The following is a 19,272-nucleotide window of genomic DNA, read 5'->3' on the forward strand; positions in this document are numbered from 1 at the left end:
TATTTCTAGTACACATGCTCCAGGTTTCATCTACACCTCTACCCAGATTTCTGATACAATCACTTCTCTTACCCTGGCATTGCTCTGTAATGAATGTTAATATGCTAATCATGTGAATGATCAGCCATTAAAAACAAGCAGACGTACCATCATCATCTTTACTATGACAGTTTAAACCAGTCAACTCGTTTATATGTTTCCTAGGTTGACTGTTGAGATGTGATCATAATTACAAAATTTAACATTTTTTGTTAATATTAGACTTTAAAGTCATCTTCTCATACGCCTTTGAACAGCTTCCAGTGCTGCTGATATAAATCCCTGGAAACGACATTGTGCGTTCTGTGATTTCACCATGATCCAAGTTCAGGGACTCAAGTGTGCACAGAAAGCAAACCTCAGCTTGTGTCAAACTGAAAACACTTTCTTGAAGAGGATCATTGTTGTATTGAATTATGATACAGGGACTACATGTTCTTTTCCCCTCTCTTTCTCTTGTTGAAATGTCCAGTTTCCAGCACAGCACCTAAGTTTTGTAAACAGGAGCATACCTGCTGGGGGGTTGTGGGCGGGGCTTGAGCTGTCAGCACAGAGTTCTCATTTAAAGCTATGAAGTATCTGTGAGAGAATATTGAGCTGCACTGCCGTGTGTCTGTGAGCCCCCACGGCTCATGAAAAATGCTACAGGTTTGTGGCCACGACAGCATAATCGTTTCTCACCACCTGCCTCACTGCCAGATTTATCTTCCTGCAGCTTCCCCCACTTTCATACAATTTAATTCAAGGGTGTCAAACTCAAATACACAGTGGGCCAAAATTCAAAACTGGAACAAAGTCGCGGGCTAACATTAATATTTATTGAAATACATTTATTCCTCCAGATATAAGAATGAATCCTTTCTTATGGACTCAAAACACGTTTTGCTGAAAAACTGAATATGGAACAAACAAAGCTTAATACTAAACAATATATATATTAGCTGTATAATACCAGTAGGCCAGCTCTAATAGTAATTTGGTATGGCTTCGTGGGCCAAATATAATTAGGCTGCGGGCCAAATTTGGCCTGCGGGCCAGAGTTTGACACCTATGATTTAATTCAAGTTGATTGTTATTTTGACACAGCGGAGGATCCAGCGTGCGCACAGAGGCGCTTAAATTAGTCCAGAGATATACGAGAAGATGCCCTTGAAGGACAGATCGTCTAAATTTAAATCTAATGCTGTTTTTGATTTGTAGAAGTGTAATCCCAGAACTTTGTGATCGCATCTTGTAATGGTTGACAGCGTCTATAGTTGGGTTTACAGCATTCTCCAATAGATTTCGCTTCAAGATTTCCATTCGTCAAGTGCCATATCTCTGCCTTGCCAATACCTCTGATGTAACAAGCGACCTTGAGATTAATAGAGGTTTTCTCTGACTTTAAAAGCCTTGTTCAACACATGGTAACACCAGCTGTGTGTGTGTTGGATCTGAATCGGTAAATATTGAACAGCTTTTACATTTCCTCTCTCCTAAAGAGTTCCTCTTGTTCCTTTTGTCCCCACCCTTAGGGAGAGTTTCTTTCTTCTCTTCTGGCTCTGAGAACCTCCACCGCGTGGAGAAGGTAATGTGGGGGACACGCTACGCCATCACTGTGTCCTTCACCTGCGACCCTGCACACGCCATCTCTGACCCTGCCCTGCCATGAGGCAACCACGGATGATGGATGACGGCACTGCCCACTGGTTCCGATAGGCCCTGCAACAAAGAGGCAGAATAGGCAGGAATTAAGAACAAGGGGAAGGAAAAAGAGCTTTTACATGGATTTTTACATTGGTATTTTGTAGCTGCTCGGTCAATATCTTCAATTTTCTCCGTTTATTTTTCAAGTATTGACTTGCTGATGGTGCAACAGGGAAAAAAGAGCCACATGTGGTCTCCCTCTGTGCTTTCCTGTTTGTTACACACTCTTGTGTTTTTATCCTGTTTTCTACAGAAATGTCTTTTTTTCCTGCACCATCTTAATCGCTGGTTTTAAGGGTTTTTCAGTTCCCCTGCAGGCTTTCTGCCAAAGCAAGATTGTTTTCTGCCTTTCTGTTTATTATTTTTTTAGGCAGCACGGTGGTTAGCACTGTTGCCGCACAGCAAGAAGGTCCTGAGTTCAATTCCAACATCAGGCCGGGGTCTTTCTGTGCGGAGTTTGCATGTTCTCCCCGTGTTTGCATGGGTTCTCTCCGGGTACTCCGGCTTCCTCCCACCGTCCAAAGACATGCAGCTTGTGGGGATAGGTTAATTGGAAAATCCAAATTGCCACTAGGTGTGAATGTGAGTGCGAATGGTTGTCTGTCTCTGTGTGTTGGCCCTGCAACAGACTGGCGACCTGTCCAGGGTGTACCCCGCCTCTCGCCCTATGACAGCTGGGATAGGCTCCAGCGCCCCCCGCGACCCTGAAAAGGATAAGCGGAAGCGAATGATGGATGGGATGGATGTTTATTATTTTAAGAGAGCTGCTGATTCCCTGAAGAAGAGATCTGAAACTTATGAACTGCTAACTGAATAATCAACGTTTCATCACCAAGTACCACTCATACCCCGTCCTATGACCCGTTGAGGTATTTTCTTCTAAGAAGAACCGTCTCTCTGTCCTGTTCGTTTGGTTTTTCTTGCCTTATGCTTCTGTGCAGTCTTGAGGATGTTTTGAAATAAAATGACATCAAAAGTTTGCCTGGTTTTGTTAGTCATACATCTGTACTTTTCTATTTTAAAAGCCTGGAATATTAAACCTTTATGTATTACTACTTTTTAAATTCAATTAACCAGTGTTATACCCGTCTCTGCTCCTGCTGATTGCTACTAGAGTCTTATCCGCCCTTCCTTTGTGAGCCAGCCACTTGAGGAATCTCTCGATTGATCTGAGACTATCATGTGGTTGGGAAATCATCATCCTCGCCTTTCTTATTTTTCACACAGCTGCACCGAACCACCCACCGTTTCCATTCTCATTTTTTCTTTATCAATTCTGGAGTTTTTTGATTTTAGGATCCATAATTTTGTGTTTATTTTATATGGCAACACCCATTTCAGTTTTTATGCTCTGATGTGATTTTAAATGTTAATGCTACTCTCTTTGTCAACATTTAACAGTGGTGTGTGGGGCTTTTTCTTTTTTTTTCTTTTAAAGGTAGAATCAGAAACAAAATGTCAGCCAGTCATCAAAGAAAGAAAGAAAGAGAAAGTCAAAATATTATTACGTGGTGCCATTTTTCCATTAAAAAAAAAGCAAAACAAAAAAAACGGCTCTTCATGTCATTTAAAATAACAGCAGGTTTTTTACACTTAGTAAATGCAAACAGATGTTTACTTCTGTTAATGTCAACACACTAGGACAATCTTTTAGCGTATATTTAAAATCAGCTGTGCAATTCTGCACTTTTTGGCATTTGAAAGTAAAAGTTTTATAAATTGCCTGCACTAACAGATCCATTCATTTTTTGGCACTAGGTTCACTTGTATATAGTTGACTCATTAACATAAATATGCTAGTAAACTGCTGCTTCTGTGCACTTCTCTTTGTGTGCAACAGTCTGATGCATGTCCAATATTTGCTCTTTTTTAGCTCTTTTTGTTTCTGTTCCAACTCCTACTGAAAATATCAAGCTGTGTAGATAAATTCTGAAAAACCCCAAACTAATTTTGTCTGGGTGTTGTTGGTGTGTACGTTGCACATTGGACTATCACAGATTTTTATTTTAAATTAAAAATACCTGCACGATAAAGCAGAATAAATGAATAGATGAAGGGTAAATGAAGAATGCTCGTAAAGGTCATGAAAAACTGAAGTGAGGTGATGCTTCCCTGTTAGTTTGTTGCTAAGAATTGCAACTTTCGTGCTACAGAAAGACATGCCAGTTGCACACTGGTTCTCAAAAATGTAAGTATACATTTATAATGTATCATTAGTGAGCTCACATATTCAAAAGCTGTGACTGAAACATTTTTTCTCACACTTTTCTCACCTTGCTGCACGGCTGTTAGCACATTCCCTGGTGATATAAAGAACAGAGGTAAGTCTTTCTATGCTGCGCAGGGCTGTGTGGGAGTTTATTTGAAATGAGCATGGTGTTGGGTCACTGTGCAATAGCACATATATATACATTGCATATTTATATATATTTATGCTCTGATGTGACAAGATCACACAGCTGTAAATGGCAGCACCTAGTTTATAACTGATCTGATAAAGATGTCCACGTATGAATATACTAATAAAGAAGCCATTAATCACCTCTAACCTTATAAATAATGGTTCCAGTCACTGTACTCTTCATCTATTACTGTTGTGGTGACATTTCCACATGGAACTGTTAATAAATATTTTTAACAGAATATATATATTCAAATATATATATATATTTGACCATTAAATGAAATGGTCAAATATATATATTGTAGCTGCTTCCGTGTAATCAGCTTTAGCTAGCAAACTAATTCAGCACCCTTTACAAACTTCTAAGACAAAGTTTTGCAAAAGAATCTTCCAACTCGTACTTTTCTGGCTAATGATGCTGAAAGATGCCAAAGCTTTATTTAAAAACAAAACAAAAAAACAGATAAGAAATTGCGTTGTTCTTGTACTGCAGGTTGGGAGGCTTTGCTGTGGTTGGAATGTAAATTTGATCAGACAATTATGAATTGATTATTCATGATTGATTATGAATAAAACTGAACTGAATTGATGTCAGCTTTTTTCCCTCTAAAGTGACATACTGTGATCACTTGCTAGCTGATTACGTTAAGGTTGTACTAGCCCAGTGGTTCCCAAACTTTTTTTGCCGGGGCACCCTTTGTTTTACAAGAAAAATGTTCGCCCCCCCCCCTTTCTGCCGCGTGCACACGCGCACACACACACGCACAAACACATCCTCCAACCACGCACACCCATATTTTGCCCATATTTTGCTCCATTGCGGTTTATTTCACACCTCAAACATTTAGTAAACAATTAAGCAAATACGAGTAATCTGCAATAAATTACAGGTAGTAAGAAAATAAACTACTAACTCTTTTACGCTGCGTCCGCACCTACACGGGTATTTTTGAAAACACAACTGTTTCGTTCACACTTAAACGGCGTTTCAGATCACCGAAAACGGCAATTTTTTAAAACTCCTTTTTTGCATTTAAGTGTGGACGAGGAATACTGAGTTCGTCACACAACGTCAAAGGTATGTGCCTTTTTTCACGTCACGCTGTGCACCACGTTATTGTTTACATGAGATGAATTGCAGAATGGCAGATAGAGACAAAATACTGTTAATCTGGCTATCTGCAGGTTTTACACGCTTACATATGCACACGTAGTTACTGTCCCTCCATTTACAAAGGCAGAGGAGTCACAGTGTGATTATTTTACATGTAGTTGTTTTTTTCCTGTGTAATAATATTCAACATTGCTATCAATACATTTTTCAACAAATGCCTCTCTGTGCAAAATGGGTTAAAAAACATAAACAACTGTGAGATACTGTTTGTCTGTGATTTAGACAGGGGGAACAAATCGTGGCAGGATCAGCCTGATATTATTTGTATCCTGCTGTAACTTTACTGTATAAAGAGCTAACATCTCCAAAATGTCAGGAGTAGTTATTTATTACAACAAGTGTTTGAACTAAAAATCAAGAATGTGGGATACTGTTTGTCCGTGATTTGAAGAGCCCAGCACGTGTTCCAGATGAAGGGAAAACCTCGGCACTTGTGCAGGTGAAACCAAAGGGAAGATATGCTTCACCATATTTTCTAGTCTTTGGCTTAGAATGAAGTTGGTTTGGAAACATATTCAGCGATGCTTCATCTCCCGCTTTGCGTATGTGTGGGAGCCCCGTGCTAGCAGTGTCCAAGCCTTGGGTTTTTTTTGAGGGTTTTTTTTCACTTTTCATACCATGCCCCCCCCCGCAATGGCTCTGCGCCCCAACTAGGGGGCGGGCCCCACACTTTGGGAAGGTCTGTACTAGCCTATATTAAAGCAGACACACACAGTTTTTTCATTTCCTTATTTCTTTCTTGTTGGTTTGAACAGACTGGAAAAACAAACACTGCCTTCTGATCTCTTTAAATATCAAGGACACTGCTTCTAAGTGTGATTTATTTTAGTTGCTGATACTGTGTGGGAATGGAATTGAGCCAATAGTTGATTGTAAATGACCCGTCTGTCCTTGCCCCACAATAACACAGTAAATACTTCTACTTACCAATAACTATTATCATGCATGTCAGGATAAATTTCTGCAGGAGTGGGTGTAATTGATTTGGACTGCAAATAAATGTATGGTGCAGACTGTGCCAAGTATTATTTTTAAGGCTTTGCCAGCTGTAGGCATTGATGCAGGATCAGTTGAGGCCTATTTAAGGTAATTTAAACAAAGAACAGACTCTCTGTAGAACATATTGCCCTCAGCAGTGTTTTATCATGATATGGGTTGTGTAATTAATAGTCTAGATGTGACTGATTATTACAGGTGTTATCATTGGCTTGTGCCAACTGGCGCCATTAGATAGTCTCTGCAAGGCTTAAACAGGACGCAGACTCTAGTGAGCTGTCTAAATTCCACTTTAATGAAATGCAGGGAAACAGCCGCCAATATAAACAGTTCACACAGAGCTGTAAACCGCTGGAAGTTAATGTAATGTTTAATGTAATGTAATATTCTGCAGACACAGACAGCAGTATTATCTGTACCACGTTACAGTAAAGAAAGAATCTAGCACTGTGTGCTTTAGGAGGGATTTTCTCCCTTTTTTCTTTCATCCACAAGCTCAAAAACCTGCTGAGCTTTACATGGAGGTTAGACACTGAATTACGGCTTTATTTATAGGAATTTTGGATACCTTACTGCTGATGCTTGTCTGCTAAGATGTAAGATGAAAAAATAACCCGGGGTTGTGTTCATAACCTGGTTAGTGGCTCTGGTCGCTCTTAGAGGTTGTTCTCTTTGTGGCTGCGGGCTGGAGGAGGGTCTGTGCTGGCGGACGTAGGTTACTGGCCTGGTGGCCTGGCTGCCCCTGAGTGGATCCGATCCGGGGCAGGCGTGGGGGTTTGGGGTTCGGGGGTGCTTCGCCTCCGTGCTGGGGCTCTGGCCGGGCCTTGGGGGCTTCGGTCCTCGTCTGTGTGTCGCAGGCGGGTGGGTGCACGGGGGCTCAGCCCTGGCGCAGGGGGCCTCTTGTGCATCGGCCTAACTGGGGGGCCCTTCAACTGGCAGGGAGGTTGTTCCATCCTTGCAGGAGTCCACTCTGCAGGTGGGGGAGAGACATAGGAGAGGTGGAGAATAAACTTAACCTGGGTGTCTGTTGTCTTGTGTAGTCTGGGAGATGATTGAATGTTGGGGTGGGTACAGTTTCCTCTGCGGTGGGGTAGGGTGGGCTGCCCCGGGTCCTGTGGGGCTTGGCGGTGCTGCTGCCGTAGGCCCCGGTCTGGATGGGCCTGGGCTCCCTTGCCTTGGTGGGTACCAGAGGACGGGGGTGCCTACTGGGGTCAGCGGGGGAGCTGGCCCTAGGGAGGGGCATCCTCCCCTCCCTTCTTTTCCTCCCCATCCCCAGCTACCTCCCTCTTCCCGCTCCACCACACCCACCCACACAGGTAGGGCCTTGGGGTGCGGGTGTGTCACCAGGGTGCAGGGGAGACATTCCCCCCCTCCCCCCTCCCTCTGTCCCCTTCTGGCCACCTGTGCCTCAATTTTATCTCACAACTTAGACATCCACATTACTTACACTCTCATAACACACACATATATATAGGGCCTTGAGGGTGGGCACGTTAACGGTGTCCAGTAGACGGTCTGTGTATTCAAACCTACCTCTGGTGCCGGTGCCCACCTCTCAATTTTAAATCCATGTAGACATTGAGGGTTCTCGGGAGGGGCCGTGCTAACACCTGCTGGCAGCAGCACCATGCTCTCCCTTGTTTTAAATGCACTTTAGAGCAACACGCAGCAACACTACGATTGAGCAGGAGGAGGGAGGTATGGGGTCTTCACACACCCCTGGGGCTGGGAGGAGATGTTGGCTGTCCGATTGGCCTCCCTGCTGCTGCGGAGCCTGGGACGGTCTGCTTGCCTCCACCCCGGAGGGAAGGGTAATATCTCTTGGGTCTGGGTGCTGTTTCCCACTCTGGGGGCGAGGGTACCTGGACCCGGGGTATAGAGTATGTTTGGGGAGTGTGATTGTGTGTACATGTCCATTTACGTTTATTCCTACGTTGGGTGAGTGCTGAGTGTTTGTATATGTGTGCATGAGGGTGGGAATGCATGTCTGTGTGTGCCTGTTTGTCTGTGTCTATATGTCATGTCGGGTCTTAGACTCCACCTCTCTGGGAACTCCCAGGCCCTCCAAGTGTGGAGGCCTATCTCCCCTCACCACACTCCCTGCCCGTGACTGATGCCCTCAGGGGTCGGTGCATTGGTGGTTCTTGGTCTTGGGCTGGGCGCTCAGGTATGTACCAGCTCACTCCCGGTGGCTACTTGGCGGGGCCTGGCGCCTGTTGCTCGGTCAGGCCTCTTCCGGGGCGCGGGGGGCCCTCGGGCCTCTGGGCCTGCGGGTCGGTTCACTCTGGCACAGCTGGCTGCCGGCAGAGCCGGCGGGCACGCCGGTGCAGCCCCCCCTAGCTTCTGCTCGGTGGCTACTGGGTGACCCCTCGTCTGGGGATCCTCAGCCCTTCCCATGAGGGTGGCACGGATGCCCCTCCGGTGGTCCTCCTTGGGCTCTTGGACTCTGGGGCCTCTGGATGTCTGGGGCCTGGATCTCCTCCATGCCTGCTTCATGCCCTGGGGGACAGGGCTATGGCTCTCTACATCCTCTAGCAGACCATTACATGGGGAAACCATTTGAATACAAGCGCGCCGATCCACACAGGTGTTCACTGTTCATAGACTTAAATCACACCTTTCTTGGCTGCTACTTCAAAGCACATTGTGCGCTGTCTGTCCTGCGTGCTGCACAACAACATTCAATATTTAGTATTTACTGCTGTTTACACTTAGCTAGATTAATGCGATGGTGTAGTATGTTGCTTTGGTTTTTTTTTGCTTGTTTTCTATTCTTTTTCTCTCAACAGGTGATCCAGGAGATATTTTTTCCCCCTTTCTCACTGTCCCTCTCCCCTTCTGTTTTTCTTTTCCTTCCTCTTTCTTTCTCCCTTTCCTATCCTTCACTCATGTCTGTCCCGTCTGTAACAACTGAAAATAAAATAAAATAAATAATAAAAACAAAGGTTGATCAAATGGACCAATACAGCAATGCCATGATGATCCATTTGGCAAAATAAATCCATTGGGTATCCTTGTTGGTCTTCAGACAACAATTCTGACGGCTAAAGAACCAAATGGGACAGGCAAAAAAAAAAAAAAAAAAAAGATTAAAAAAAATGATTACACACCAAAAAAGTGTGCTTGCACCTCTGCTGAAACTAAACAGAATCAAATGGCACAAATTTCTTCAAGACCTTTAACGTCCATTGTTCTAATTTCTCTTTTGGGATTAACGTATTACATTGCAGGAAACCCAAAAGTGGCTCTCAAGCTAACGCTTAGAAGAAATCTACAAATCCAGGCTGAACTTCTCAGCTCGAATGTATGCAGATTTAAGCAGCTAAATCCCACACAGACCTGGTCTTATCCAGAATTTTCAAACTTCCGCAAAGTTTTGTCAGTCAATATGTGGAGAAAGAAAAAGAAAGAAAGGGTGGTGGATTTCCATAACTGTGATGTGGCACGATGTAGCTGTAATGAATTTATGCATGAGTTTGGACAATTCGACGTGCAAACACAAAAAGGTCAGTGTACCAAAGTGCCCAGTCCCACCTGGGACATGATTTTCAAAATGTCACACTTCTAGATATTCAGATATGTTTTAGAATGACAGAAAATCTGTCACTAATGACATTTTACTTTTACTGCCTAGACGTGCGTAATATTTCCACCACTCTTGGTCTGTAACAGTCTTTTTTTCCATGCTTCTTATGAATCTAAGAAGACAGTGGCTTTACAGCTGAAGGCTGCATGAGCTGGAAACAACATGCCAGATTAGAGTGAAGAGCTGCCTTAATTAAAGACTGTGAACTCTTCATAAAACACAGGCACTTTATGCATCTGTTGTTAGCATGCTTGCCACCGAGGCCTTCCAACCTCTAAACGTTTGCAGTAATTTTTAATGGGTGCAGGTGCTATGCTATTAACTGTGTTATTACCTCACAAACACTACAGCATGAAAGGAAGTCCTGTCTGTCCATTCAGGTAAGTGGGCCCCAGTTCAGCCTAGTAAACAGAGCGCACAAAGTCTGGATGCGAGCACGCTGAGGAGTAGGAGTTTTGGCTCAGGTTTTACCACAGCAGCAGAAGTGTGTTTGTCTCTGCGGGTGGATGCATGCAAATTCAATGTGTGTGTTTCCTTTTCTCTTCTTTTTTCATTTCCTGCCAAAATTCAGGATTCCAATTAAATATTCAGAAAATTATCTCTGTTGCTAATCACTTTTCCTTGATGGTGATGGGGAACGTCTTAAAGTAAGACGTAAGGGAGAATTTATAAGGACTTAGGAAAAGATAATTATAGTGCTCAGAGGGTTCAGCTCAGACTTGTTTGCTTAATAATGTGATGGCTCTGCAGTTAAAATTAGTAAACTGTATATAAAAGATGAACCAAGGTTCCTGGCATTTGAAATTCACTGAACCTGCATTCTTTCTAATGACCAGCAGGAGGTGCATTTCTGATTGGGATAAGAAGAAGTCAGAAAATATAAGATTTTTGATGTTGATATTTAGTTTTAGATTTTGTTTCTTTCAGACACAAAACAAACACATCTTCCTAACATTTGTTACGTATAGTTATTCATGACTCCCTTCTAGGAAAATATGACTATGTATCTTAAACATAAACTGGTTTTATTGGAACAACAAATTGTACCTTGCTTATTTACACTCTGAATAATTCTGCTCACATTAACTGATTATCATGTTTGAGGCATTTTAAACGGGTGTGCTGGCCCTGGTGAACAAACTATACAACATCAACACTTATTACATAATCACTGAAGGGTGTTTCTTCCATCTGTTCTTTTAAATTTTCTTTAAAAATTTTTTAAAGTTACTCTCTGAGACTAATATATTGACAAATAGCTCCAGACTCATATATCACTCAAACCTACCCCCAACTGTGTTGATGAGTGACTTCAGTAAACTCTTTGCCTATTAGCTTATATTATCTGTAGTTTTAAGTCCTCTTACAACATGATCATGCAACAATCTTCTAATTTTCAGTTCTACTTTGGGCCAGATTTACTAAAACGGGACAAAGTAGCGTGTGAGGGCATGATTAGCTCTATGGATGATTGTCACTCTTTGTAAATACCAACAGTACTTTTAAAATTTACACCAAAACCCAGTTTATGCTGGGGCAGTGCGTTAGTAAATTAGAGCACTCTTAGGCTATGTCCACACGTACCTGGGTATTTTTGAAAACGCAGATTTTTCTATGCGTTTGCGCCTTTCGTCCACACGTAAACAGCGTTTTTGGTCACTGAAAAGTGAGATTTTTAAAAACTCCGGCCAGGGTGGATATTTTTAAAAACTCCGTTTGTGCATTTACGTGTGGACGAGAAAAACGGAGAAAACGCAGCGTCAAAGGTGTGCACATTTTTTGACGTCACACTGTGCGCCACGCTATTGTTTCGGTGAAATGAATTTCTACAATACTGTTACTGTTAATTGTACTCTCTTCAGTGTTTAAATGCTTACATTTACACACACAGTTACTGTCCCTCCACACATACGACTTGGTTCTGCTTCTATGCCCCATCTTTGTTTACTTTTTCCCACCGAGGCTTCTAGACTTCTGATTGGCCGACATTTCTGCACGGTTAGGAATATATCCCACCTGTTGCTTTGGCGTGTTCCTAGCAGCGTTTTCCTTCATTTCTGCATTTACGTGTGGACGGGATTATGATTTAAAACGAAAACGGAAAATCTCCGTTTTCAAAAATACCCGTGTACGTGTGGACGTAGCCTTAGAGTCAAAAAGGATGATGAAAATGCTTAGCTCAATTGAGTGATGTCATTGTGGCCATCTTTTTATACAGTCTATGGTTTAAACTAGCATTAGATACACACTCCATTTGTGTTCTTAGAGTGTTTCTTCATGTAGGCTTGCATAATTGTGTACAAGTAATGATAGTAACACTCAAATTAAATAGCTGTTTTAACAGATACTCGTGCTGCTATCCAATCAGATGTTTTTTTTTCCCCACTAAAGAGATGATCCCCTTATTTTCACTTTTCCTTTAAGGTTTTTAGCATCTCTGAAGTAAAATCAATTAATGAGTTCTAAAAGCTGATAATACAGCAACTCAGAATGAGGACACAATTAACACAAATTAGGTCCACTTCAGCTTGATTGTTTTAATGTGGGTAATTATATTCATTTGTAGAACACTTTTTAAAAATCCGCTTTACAAAGTGCTTCACACAAGGGAACAAATTCAAATCAAGCAGGTTTTAGTAGAGTAGTGCAATACTCCTCGTTCACCTGTGGGTTAAAACTGGAAAAAAGCAGCATTTTACAATGTGAAACATGTCGCTTATCAGTTATGTTGATCTGTTGTTTTAGTGACAGTCGGATGCTGTCTTACTTTGAAGAAGAAGTTATCTCCTTTCCTCTCATAAGGGATGTTCCAGTGTCTTCTACTAAAGGAGGTAAGAAAGGAACTACTAAAGCACCTTTCTTTGTTTTCAGAGAATTTGACCAGCTCTTATTATGGCTGTCACACAACGCATCGAGGTCAATTCACCTGTTTAGATGTAGGCTCATCACCCCTCCACCAACATGCTTGGTGAGATGTTTGTGCTGATATGCCGTATTTGGTTTTCATCAAACATGGTTCTGGAAATCATGGTCAAACGTCACCACTCTGGTCTCATCTGTCCAAAGGACGTTGTTCTAGAAGTCTTGCTGTTTGTTCAGATACAACTTTGTAAACCTGGACTGTGCTGCAATGTTCTTTTTAGAAAGAAGAGACTTTATCCTGACAATCCTTCCACATAAGCCGTAATTATTGAGTCTTTTTTTTTTTAATATTGTGCTGTCTTTAACTTTAACATTTAACATGCTAACTGAGGCTTTTAGAGTTGGAGATGTAGCTCTTTGTTCTTTGGATTTCCTGGGACCACCACTCTGAAGATTTGCAGCTGTCTTGAGTGTTTTCGACTTTCCACAGATAGATGGGCAACAGTTGCTTCTTTAAGATTGTTGCTGGTGTGTTTTGTTTTCTGCTTGATATTGTGTTAACACACCTCAATGTTCCAGATCACCAAACTGCCCCAAATTCTGCTTTTATAGAGGCACTCACATTTGCTGATGACCAGTAAGTCAAGTGTATTTAATTAGCAGCACCTGCCTGCTGCAGTACTGACCCTCTTTATTCCTATGACAGCAGTGAGGGTGTACTTTGTTTTTCCACACACTGTTTCTGCATTTTGGGTTAAAAAAATATGATGCAGTGTAATAATTCATGTTTCGTTTTTCATCTGAGGTTGTATTTACCTGGTTTTAAGACCTGCTAAGGATCAGATCAGCTCATAGTGACCTGACATATTGTATGTCTATAAATTTGTTTTTTATTTATTTTTTACCCCTAGACCAAAGCGCCTAGACCTTGTTGTGGTATAGGGCCACTTGTATGTGACTGTTTGTGTGGTGGAGACAACAGATCACTTAGTTGTGATTATTTGTTGCTACTTTTGGTTTTGTGTTGTAGCAGATCAGGTAATCATTTTGGGTTTGTGACTGTGCACCTTTGTGTTGGTCACATGTTACTTTTTGGTGTGTGTTCAGTGTGGCAACTTCAGATCCTCATGTAGGGGCATCCATGCTTAAAGATGCCAACTAACGAAATGTGAGTATTTAGTACTAAGGAGAGCGGGTAATAAAGTGCTCAAGCTTATTTTTGAGGGATGAAGGCTTCAGAGGGGCTTTTAATAAATGTAGGGGTCCTAGAGGAACCCTTTTGAGGGAGGAGGTGTTACGTCCCTCTGCAGCCCCTAATCTCCTCAATGTTTTCAGCTGGTGCTAATTGGCCACACCTAGTCAGGTGTGGATAAAAGCATACCTGAGGCAAGCTTCCTGGAGAGCTCACTTGTCTTTGCCTTGGTGACATCAGCCATTTTAGCCAACCTGGTTTTCCATTTTAAGATAAAACCTCTTCTCACCCATACTCTGGTATTCGTCTCCTTTTTTATGTTGCGGCTTTTCAGCCGGGTTGTAAGATCAGATAACTGCAAATGTGAAACATTTATTATCCTTAAATGGAGGGTAATTAAGGATGGCTTTAACTCAGCTGTTTATGATCCTTTTTTCACTATCTGCAGCGCATGCAGCAGAGCAGCATCATAGCTGAGCAGCAACGAGTTTAAGTCCTTGACCAGTTTGTGAGATGCAATGCTATAAACTAAAAACAAAAGAAATAAACAACAACAACAAAAATCTGTTTTTCCATTCTCTCTGTGTATATGCAAATATAATATTGGATGTCAGATGTAGTAGTGGTGAGAGTATATACTTAAAGCAGTCCAGTACCTCTATGAAGGAATAACACAGTAACATCTAGATCAGTTACTTCAAACAATAAAAGCTTGAAGAAATATGACAACCAACTTTACATGTGCTCAGCATAAACTATAGAGCTTGTAAACCTCTGGTCCTTCTAAAAGTTAATATTCTGCTACAGTGGTGCATATTATTGAGACATGTGTATGTATCAGTAATATGGAGCGAAAGAGGGCTTTGGAATTCCATCTACCTACAGGTGCACTACATGCTTTCCTCAGTCAAACATAACCTTTGCAGAAGGTGGGACAAAAAAATCTATGCCCTAATCAGATTATTTTTGTTGTTATTTGTTATTTTGTTTTTTTAATTTACTGTGTGGGAATTTGACTACATGTGAATGTATTTCGGGACTATGAGGTTACTTTAAGGCATCAGAACTCCGCTGACTTATTCCGTTTGTAAAATGGGTCCTTGGTAGGGGCTGTTTTATTTTGTGGTTTACAGAGGTTCAGATTACCAAATCAAATGATCCTAAAATAATCCCAACGCACAGACCTGTAAACTCGGGCACGTCCCTGGTTTGTAGTGTAGGCGTGTCAGTAGGAGGTTAATCCAGCAATAGCATAAATTCTGACTGCCCCCTTTATTTAACTGCTCGAATACAAATAATGTAATGTCAGATTAAAACACCCTTAAATTAAACATTCAAATGTGCTTCTTAAAGTCACTTCTGCGTTTAAGAGGTGCTTCAGCTTCTCTAATTACCGCCGCGGCCTTGTACTGCAACACAACACCGCAGGAAGAGTTCTTCCACTGAGGCTGAGCTGCAGGAGCGCAGCAGAGGGGGAGAGAGAGTGGCTCCGTGGGCTGTCCATCATGGACAGAATAAAATAACAAACAACATACGTGTGACTAAAGAACTTTAAAATGACAGAAAACAAACTTTGGCTGCTTCCTGCTTTATGCGGAGCTGCTCTGACTCCAGCCCGTGCGTAACGGAGACATCACCGCCTACCTGTCGCTGCTCCGGCTCCAGACGTTTTCTCCTCACTTCAGTGACCCCATGACCAGCGTCTCGGAGTTGAACTCGAACTGATTGCTGGAGGACGCCGACTTGCCCCACGAGTAGAGGCTGGGCGGCCGCTTCTTAAACGACGACGTGTACTTGTAGAAGCTCCTGTGCCTGTTCTTCAGGTACTCCCTGTAGTTCTTGGTGAGCAGCGTATAGAGGAAAGGGTTGATGCAGCTGTTGCTGTATGTGAGGCTCGCGACCAGGTAGTTGATGCACGTGTGCGTCTGCGAGGCCAGGCTCAGCGGCTTGGTGTGGTACAGAGGCAGCAGCTGCCAGATCCAGAAAGGCAGGAAGCACGCCCAGAACACCAGCACGATGGTGAAAATCATGATCAGCACTTTCTGCTTCGGTGACCTTTTGCCGCCTTTGCTGATCACAGAGTTGCGCTGGGACTCTAAATAAGTGCGGGCTAACTTGACGTACAGGTACCCGATGATGAGCCCCGGGGCCATGATGCTGGTGCCAAACAGGACCGTTACGTAAACTTTATAAGCCAGTGGAGCCCATGTGGGCGCGCACATCCTCTTCACACCCCCGTCCGGCGTGCTTTTAGTTGTCTGAGCGACCATTACCATCATGGGCACGGTGAGCACCAGCGACAGCAGCCACACGCCCCACGCCAGAGCTTTGCGGTAACTCTTAGAGCGCCTGACCGTGTCCAGCGGCTTGGTGACGGCCAGATAGCGCTCCGTGCACATTACGGTCAGGGTGAAGATGCTGGCGTGCATGGTGAGAAGGTCCAAGCTGAGCAGGATGCGGCAGCCCACGTCTCCGAAGTACCAGTCCTTCAGGAAGTAGGTGGACACCACGAAAGGGATGGTGGAAAGGTAGAGCAGGTCCGCGAGAGCCAGGTTGATGATGGAGATGTACATGGAGGTGGCGAACCGGATCGAGTGGCACATCACCACCAGCGTGTACACGTTCCCCGAGACCCCGATGATGTACACAACGGAGAGGAGAGTCCCGAAAGTGGAAGTGATGACGAGTTCGTGGTCGGCGGTGCCGCCAGCCCGAGGCGGGCTGGTGTTCAGGTTTAAAGACTTGTTACTCATGGCGCGTTCGGATCCGTTCCCTGCTCTTTGACAGCTCCGGACAAGTTTTGGAAAAGATGCGCACTGGCACAGGTTGTGTCTCGCTCCCTCCCCCCTCCCTCCTCCCTCTCCGCTCTCCGCCTGCTGCTCTTTGCTCCTGACGTCACCAACGTTACTTCCAGATACATCTGACAGTCAGCTGTCTCACCGGTAAACAATGCTCAGATGGACGAAGAGGAAAGCGTCGGCTTCTTTTTTCTTTCTTGAAGAGCGGGTGGATTTCTCGGCGCAACGATGTGAGACGGGAATGTATTATTAAAAGTTTAGTCAGCACTGAGCGCGCACCTGATGCCAAAAGCAGGACCGAGCCTGCTAAAATGTCATATGAAAAGCTAGGACACAGGTAATGTCACGCATAGATACTTGCTAGAGGAAACAACCACCCACCCCCCAAAAAAGAAATAAAAAGAATAAATCCCCTGCAGTTAATTTCAGTGTGCCATTTTCTTGAGACTCACGAGAGCAGAAAGCGAACTTTCTCTTTCACTGACCGCGGCGCAGTCGGAGCCCCTGACGCGCTTGTTTTGTGCCAGCATTTCCTTTGTGCAGCTCGGTGTTTGTGTAGAGTTATGCAAATAGTTTATTATAGGTCACGGAAAAAATAAATACATCTCCAATTGTTATAATAAATAAAACTTATTATCATCTCAAGATTAAATAAATAGGTTTTATTGCTCTTATCTACAATCACAGTCATCTATTTTTCTCTCTTATGTTGGAAGTTATTTTTATTTTTTCCCACAGGCTGTGAACAAAGATGATGTGCCAGTATTGTGTGTGTGTGTGTGTGTGTGTGTGTGTGTGTGTGTGTGTGTGGGGGGGGGGGGTGTCTTTGTCTGCAAAAGATGAAATCTTGTTGTAAAGAAATGTGTGGAAAACCAGCTCTCATGAACTCTGTCCTAATTAAACACTTTCCTGATGAGTTTATTATCCCAGCTGCTATTTTCAGGTCTTATTTATTTGGTTTATTCTGTTCATCACAGCCCCAATTAGTGACCAGAAGGACAACAAAGCAGCTTATATTTTGGGCAGATCTGACAAGGTGAAATAGGCGAAACAAACATGGACGCATTGGTTTGTGGTCTCTGGCATTTTGGGCTGTTGTCATCTTGTTATGTTGTTTTTTTGTTGCTAGAATTTACAAAGTGACAAACACTGAATGCTCATATGTTAGCAACGTGTGAAAAGGTAGCCACCAGTGTTGGTCAAGTTACTTGAAAATAGTAATTAGTTACTAACAGAGATGGGCAGTACCGTTTAACACGTTACTGTAATCTGATTACTTTTTTCAAATAATGAGTAAAGTAATGGGATTACTTTAGAAGTAATCAGTAATTAGTAACCAATTTCTATTTTCAAGAAACTTGACAAACACTGGTTACTAATTACTAATTACTTCTCCAAGAAAGTAATCCTGTTACTTTACTAATTACCTGTTTTCAAAAGTAATTAGTTAATTTATTACTTAGAGTACTTTTTAAAAAACATGACACACAACCTGAATACGTAATAAAGACCAATTCAATTTTTCTGCATAATCCCTCATATAAAATTGAATCAAATGTCTCTTTTTAAAAATTGTTTTATGAATTTTAATGTTTTAACTTTATGCACATTGCATCAAGTGAAACTTAAATTATATGCAACAGTCTTTGACTTGAAGAAATTTGTTTAACATTTAAACGTATTTTCTGTGTATTCCAGCATATAAAATAAAATATTTTTTTGTGTTTACACTCTTTCAAATAGCTGGAAGTAAAACACAACAAAAAATAAATAAAATCAAAGATTCAGCGGCACTAAGTCCTGTCGCTCTTAAAACTATTTTCACATGTTTAGCAGGAGTGGGGCCGGTGGAGGTTTGCCAGGTGCTACAGCAGTCATGTCAGTGGGGGGATTCGGGGTTTCTCTGTGAGTTTCACAGTCCCATGGTGGATTGCTAGGTGCTTGCCAAATTTGAAGTTAAATTTTTCGCTGTAGAAAGAAGTTTTCTTCCCATGTAGAGTGTATGGAATCCAACTCAAAGTAATGTCAGTACTTCCAAGTGTAAGTGAAATATAGATGAATTGAGGGGAGAAAACGCCTTGTTTTCCAACGCCGTTCTAAACGCCATAAGCTTACAGCCACAGCAGGAGTCGAACCCCGAAAGTATCCCTCCACAGCCGGTTTTCAGAGTTGCCGCGACGTGGAAGGAGCCAATCAGGAGAGTGACCTCAAATCAGCTGACGTGGGTCATGTGACAGGGAGTAGTTGATATGGGTTACACAAGCTTTAAACACTGCATGGTCGTACTCTCTCCCGCACTCCATATTATCTATTTTTGATCTACACACGTCTGTTACTGCCACGGACGTCGCACGCTCATACATCATTGTCATGAGACACTCTCACAAACAAAATCAAAGTTTAGTAATGCAGCGTGCTTATGAGAAAGTAACAGTAATCTAATTACTTTTTGCAATAGTAATCCCTAACTTTACTCGTTACTTGAAAAGAGTTATCGGATTACCCATCTCTGGTACCCACATCCTAAAGCGTGCT

General features: G+C 42.6%; 2 protein-coding genes across 2 annotated transcripts in view; one reads left to right on the top strand and one right to left on the bottom strand.

Annotated features, from left to right (window-relative positions):
• ogfod3 (2-oxoglutarate and iron dependent oxygenase domain containing 3) overlaps window positions 1–2,704 on the top strand; it is a 36,038-nt gene extending 33,334 nt beyond the window's left edge. The window contains exon 9 of the mRNA XM_085170088.1: window positions 1,554–2,704. Coding sequence (XP_085026214.1) covers window positions 1,554–1,690 — 137 coding nt within the window. The 3' untranslated portion in view covers window positions 1,691–2,704. The remainder of the gene's footprint in view (window positions 1–1,553) is intronic.
• Window positions 1,627–17,261, bottom strand: LOC146513111 (urotensin-2 receptor). The gene is made up of 2 exons (XM_085170087.1): window positions 15,584–17,261; window positions 1,627–1,740 (listed from the first exon to the last, which is right to left on the bottom strand). The coding sequence occupies exon 1, from the start codon at window positions 16,690–16,692 to the stop codon at window positions 15,616–15,618; it is 1,077 nt and encodes a 358-aa protein (XP_085026213.1). The 5' UTR covers window positions 16,693–17,261; the 3' UTR covers window positions 1,627–1,740; window positions 15,584–15,615.
• Between the last annotated feature and the right edge of the window lie 2,011 nt (window positions 17,262–19,272).

Source organism: Neolamprologus multifasciatus, chromosome 8 (genome assembly GCF_963576455.1).
Source record: "Neolamprologus multifasciatus chromosome 8, fNeoMul1.2, whole genome shotgun sequence".
Lineage (NCBI taxonomy): Eukaryota > Metazoa > Chordata > Actinopteri > Cichliformes > Cichlidae > Neolamprologus > Neolamprologus multifasciatus.